Source organism: Drosophila persimilis, unplaced genomic scaffold (assembly GCF_003286085.1).
Source record: "Drosophila persimilis strain 14011-0111.01,24,50 unplaced genomic scaffold, DperRS2 tig00000000-arrow-pilon, whole genome shotgun sequence".
Lineage (NCBI taxonomy): Eukaryota > Metazoa > Arthropoda > Insecta > Diptera > Drosophilidae > Drosophila > Drosophila persimilis.
In genome coordinates, this window is record NW_020825288.1 from 11,462,561 (window position 1) to 11,468,314 (window position 5,754).

General features: G+C 45.3%; 1 protein-coding gene across 1 annotated transcript; it reads right to left on the reverse strand.

Annotated features, from left to right (window-relative positions):
- Positions 1-404: 404 nt before the first annotated feature.
- On the reverse strand, positions 405-1,564 carry LOC113565820 (peptide tarsal-less AA). The gene has a single exon (XM_026989054.1). It carries the CDS (start codon positions 562-564, stop codon positions 466-468), a length of 99 nt encoding a protein of 32 aa, XP_026844855.1. The 5' UTR covers positions 565-1,564; the 3' UTR covers positions 405-465.
- Between the last annotated feature and the right edge of the window lie 4,190 nt (positions 1,565-5,754).

Below are 5,754 nucleotides of genomic sequence, written 5' to 3' on the forward strand. Positions count from 1 at the left end.
AATATGACACTAAATTTAATACTTTTTGCATAGTTTTTCCATCTAGAAGCAACACATACATGTATAACCGATGAATATATATTTAGGTTCGATTCGTATATATACTATATATAACATATATGGGTGATATGGTAGGATATACGGTTCCCCCGTTTGTGTGTGTGTGTGGGTGTTGTGAACATCAATGAACAATATTTATATTAAATAATATGATAATAAATAGTTAATATAATAGTTATGGTAATTATACAAAAAAACTACATAAATACAAAAGTTCAAAGTTCTGTGGATCCGGACATCCTTCCGCGAAGGCCGTACTTTCTCCGGCGCCGACAGCTGGAAGTCTCCTCGCGGCCACGCACGCGTAACCAGCGCGCGCCCCCAATCATGCCCAGAATATTTGAATAAGGCAAAGGCGGTATGGGGTTGTTGTTGTGGTTGGATTTGATGTTAGGATGTTGATCCTCAGTACTGCCCGGTGGGATCTAGGCAGTCCTGACGCCGTTTCTGGCGTGTGTCTTTTGTGTCGCGTGGGCGACGGTAGGTTCCTGTGGGATCCAGCATTTTGTCTGATTTTCTATAGCTTTTCTTCGCACCGAAACGGTCTTCTGTGTTCACTTTTTAGCCAGGTATTTGTTGGCTGGATAGAGAGGGTTGGGTTCTTAAACCTTGTGGCTTAGTAGGTGCCAGTGGGGTCCAAAGCGAGCGACATTTTGAGATTGATATAACGATTTAGATAATGTGATAGATAATATTTTTGTAGCTCTATCTTTTGATAGCTCTTTGATCGGGCTCTTCTTCCTTCCTCTTCAGTATTGACCAGTGGGATCCAGATAGGCAGCCATGGTTATATCTTGGAATTTATATAGGGTGATTGATATAGGATTGCAGATTTGCAGTTGTTTGATAAGTTTTGGCTTTTGGACTGTGGACTGTTGTTCCTCCTTCTGCGCTCAGTACTGGCCAGTGGGATCCAAGTAGGCTGCCATTTGTATGCCGTGTATGTACCAAAAATACTTGAATGACAAACCGAAGTCTTGTTGTTTCTGCTGGTCTGTGGTCTCTGCTGCTTCTGCCTGTGCTCCTCCTTTGTTTAATTTAAATCAACCTTATGCTGTCTGCTTATATACCATATATACCATTTATATTGAACTTTATACTGGTTCTCTGGCGTTGACTGCGCTGTTGTTGTAAGTTCTTTTATTATCACCAGCAGTGGCTGCTGTTGTTGTAGTTGTCGCTGGGTTTCTTGGCTGATTATACAGCGTCGCGTGTGTGTGTTTTAGCTCTTTTTTTGTTGGTCTATAGTTTTTGTGTGGAAGAGTCACTGACACTTAAAATCCATTAAATACTTTTGTTGGATTGTCTTTATTGTTTATTAATAAACGGCTGACTGCCTTTTTGTATGGTTTGTTTGGTTGCTTTTGCGGGCAAAAAGGTCGAAGCGACGCGTGTTTCACTTTTAAAGTTGGTTCGAAAAATCTTACAATTTTTCAATTTGTGATAAAAGAATTCTTTTATTTTTACTGAACGATACGGGAAAATCTGCGGACTTTTCGGCTGTTTGTGGCCGGAGCTGAATGATCTTGCACTCTCGAACGTTGTCGATATTTTGATTTGATTTTCGTCGAGCCGTAAGCTTAAATGCTCGACGGATGGCGACGACGACGACGACGACGTCAGCAGCAGCGCACGGAGAGAGCGAGCAGCAGCAGAGGCAGGCAAGAGTGGAGAGCGAGTGCAAAAGAGAGCGATAGCTGGCAGGTGCGTTGCTCTTAGTTTGTGCTCTTAGCAGATCGCTTGCCGGAGAGAGCGAGCCAGCCAGAGAGCATTTCGTCTTTTTCATTCATGTGGCCAGGTGAGATAGCTGGAGACAGGGAGCACTAGAGCCGCGTAGCATCGCTCTTCGTACCTTCGCACGAAGGCAGCACAGCTCACACACACAGCACATACACGCTCGCACCCACTTGGATTTCATTCAAGAAACAGCTGTTCGCTCGAACTGCGACACGATCGAGTGCCCTCGTTATTCTCTTGCCGATGTGTGTGTGCGTGTGTTTTCCGATCTTCCTTTTGGCGTTTTGCATCTGTGTGTGCAGCGATCCTACTTCTCGCGTTTGCATCTACCTTTCGCCTGTGCATGAGTATATGTGACCCTCGGCAGGTAGTCCTCCTCGCCTATTGGTGCTCCCGCCTGCCGGCTTACGATCCTGAGGTGCAGAGGCAGCCGGAGGCTCCACCCACATTTGGGTTTTCGATAATTGATGTCCCTCTCCTGGCCGTGACTGTGCCAAATTCGTTTAGCTCGGGCTCTGTGCTCGGGCCAAACAAGTAGCCAGGCAAATAGACATGCTAGCCCCGGATTTATACTGTCGCCGCTGCTCAAACAGAACCAAGTGAATCCTTGCCAAAATGCTAATATCCTTATGTGGCATAAGTCCCAAATTAATGGTCTTTGAGCTGGCGGCGCGACGGTCACTGCCCACTTTACGTGACATTTGTGGTAGCCTAAGCCCGGGCCAACTCAAACGGCTTAAGCCGTTCGCAACTGCCAACTCATAAAAAGGATAAACGCTCGGCATGAGTCAGCAAGCGGCGGCAACGGCGACGGATGCTTCCGCGAAATGTGACACCAGAGGCAGTTCCAGCCCATCCAGAATACACGATATAATCGGCAACAAAAAACTTCTCGAAAATGTGGCAGAATTTGCCAGTTTTTAGCCTAAAATTGGCATGGGACAGAGACCCGTGTGTGACAAGTCAGCTGTTGAGGGCGACAGACGGCGGGACCGGACCGATTACAAGATGTGTCATCTGCAGCACAATAGGAAATATAAATCCTTTCGTTTTATTACAGCGACGTAAAAAACTCAGAGAAGGACTTCCGGCACAAATACAAATGATTCGATTGAAAGGAGGCACGAGCTGCGCTGCCAACCCTTTGGCACGGGTCTGCCCTTTTGCTGGGATCACCTTGAGGCCACTCGATCCTGTAAGATTATCGGCACCAGCCTTTGGCACGGGCCTTTGGTGAGCAGAAGGGGGGATGACACTCCAAAGAATGATCTTCTATTAGAACCCGAGGGATCTGAGACTATTAAGACTCACTAACTATTCCTTCTAGATTCCTGCTGGTTCTTAGGATTGGCTGAACAGCTGTTTTTTCTTGGGGAGCCAAATGCTAGTCCTTCTGTAAGTCAATATGCAGTGCAGTTCCGTTAATCTATTTGGCTTACCTGGCGTGGGATTGGGATCCCTGTCCCCCAGAGAGTGGTACCTTTCAGGGATGTACCCCGGATGTAAGCCATCCGCGCGGTATTTTGGCGCTTCCGCTTTGCATTTTCACTTTTCAAACAGTTTTTGCTTTTTATCGAATTCGTTATGCATCATTTGGGTTTTCATTTTCCTTTCCGCTTTGCACCTTTTGTCCCGGCCACGTGCCACAGCCAACATTTGTTGGCACAACTGTCAGTTCGGGGAGTCGGGAGTCTGCCCCCCTCCATCTATCAGTCACTTTCCCTACCGCCCGCCTTTACTTAGTAATTCGATCAATTCAATTCTTCCAGGAGGGGAGCCTGGACGGCTGCTGCTTATGCAATGTTTGCCGAGGGCCCAAACCTCCGAAAAAAAGACAGACAGAAAAAAGAAACGGTCTTGGAAAATTTTTAAAAATTTGGGTCAATGTTCCGACGGTTGCCTGTTTCTTGTGTACTTCGGTTTTGTGCACATTTAACAGTATTTTCCGCTGACTTTGGTCGCTCTTGGACTTGGCCATGCAATGCTGCAATTTTTCTTGCCAATTTTCTGTTTGTTTTTCATAAAGTGCAATGCCAGAAACTTGTTACTGTTGGTGCCTAGAGTTGTGGATGTAGTTGTTATGGCTGCCTGCCTGCCTCGCGTTGACAGTCTCGGCAGTCGTGCTATTGGGCTGGGACTTGCTCGTGGCGACTGCTGCACTGCCACTTGGCCCCCCAATCCACCTTACTGGCTGCTCTACTCCTGACTGCTTGGCACTTGTAATTAGCTCCATGCGGGACAAAGTTGGCAGAGTTAACTGTTAGTCGTCGATCCAGTTGACCCACATAGTTCAGGTGGACCTGGCGGACTGCAACTTATGTTGGCAAGCAAAGATGTATCTAGAGATGTGTCAACAAAACTGGGAGAAATGTAAGATACTTACTTGATGTTCATTACTTTAATTTCATTTTGTCCAGATAAACATTTTAAGTTTATTCTTCATTTTTCGTTTCTTTGTATATTGAATGAGGATAAAAAAAATGTATAAATATATATATATGTATATGAATATAAATATATCAGTACCATTCAATGATACAATTCCAATTACAATGAACCCATATTTATTATTTAATTTATAAATCCATATTTTTAATTTTGGTAGTTCCGTAGTATTAATCCTGTCCAGGGGAAAATATATGTATGCAGCATTTGTACATTTTAGTCAGATATTGTACGTTCTGTGATGTATCTCAAAATTGTTGTATTTTTGTTTTTTGTGCATAAAATACCTTTGAATTTCATCCACTTGTAAACAGTCAATACTCCCCGAGAACATTCTAGAATATAATGCCAATGACAATCAGGGAGCCATTTCCCAGTTCCCGCAACAGACGTTGCGATCCACGTGCTCGCCTCGCGCACCAGTATAAATTACTTCGTGAACTTTTACTCCAGATTTGGTCAAAGAATTTAATCAAATACGTATAAACGTGACTGTGATGGAACTTTTCTTTGATTTCCAAACACCCGCAGCATCCGAATTGCCATCTGAGGCAGGCCCAGGCCCAGTGCCCGTTCCAGTAGCAACACCAGCACCAGCACCAGTCCACGTTCTCAGTTCGGCCTGTCCACGTATTTCGCTTGTAATGACTGGAGAATATGCTAAATATCTCTATCTGAGAACTGAATATGGTAAACTGTCGCTAGATTGGTTCATAACAGACGCCCTGGCGTTGACGTAGACGACGAATGCAAATCGCATTCGGTCTTTCTGTCTTTCAGCCAACGGCAATTGCCGAAACTCAATGAAAGTGGTGGCCAGGATATTAGGTAAGTGTGCCGCCATCCGCTACGAGGGGCATTACCCGTTAATGGCACCAATATGATACCAAAGTGGCGAGTACTTATCAAAGTGCATAAGAATCTGCATATGGATGTGGATGCGGAATATGGATTTGATTTCTGATCATTACATAGTGCGGTCACACGGTCATTGGCCTGCTTGCGCATCAGAAACGTCTCCAGTTCTCGCTCTCGTCGCGTATCTTGCAGATTCTCCTCATGTATCTATAGCTGCTGCTGCTGCTGCTGCTGCTGCTTCTGGTGCTGCCCGGCACGTAAGCGGTCTTGGCATCTTTCACCATGTGTTGGCGCAGCTTACGCAAAATTATTTATGAAAACAGAGCCGGTAACAAGAAATACAACAACTCCGATTCTCTGCTATCAATCAGAGGCGCTGTCCCAACTTTGGCTATGGAAATCGCCGGCCAGCCACGACGACAACGTCGCCTTCTGTGGAAATTCAGCATCGATTTGCATATATGACAAACGGTCGCGGCGGGCAGATTATAATTATCGCGGCTGCCACTTGCAGCGGCCGTCCTCAGATACAAATGTATCCCAAAGTGCGTATCTCGCCTGCATGAACCTTGTCCGCGCTCTTATAACAGCTCTGTTTCTGTTTCTGATATTGATTTCATAATTTATCAGTGCCCGCCAGTCAATGGCCATTAG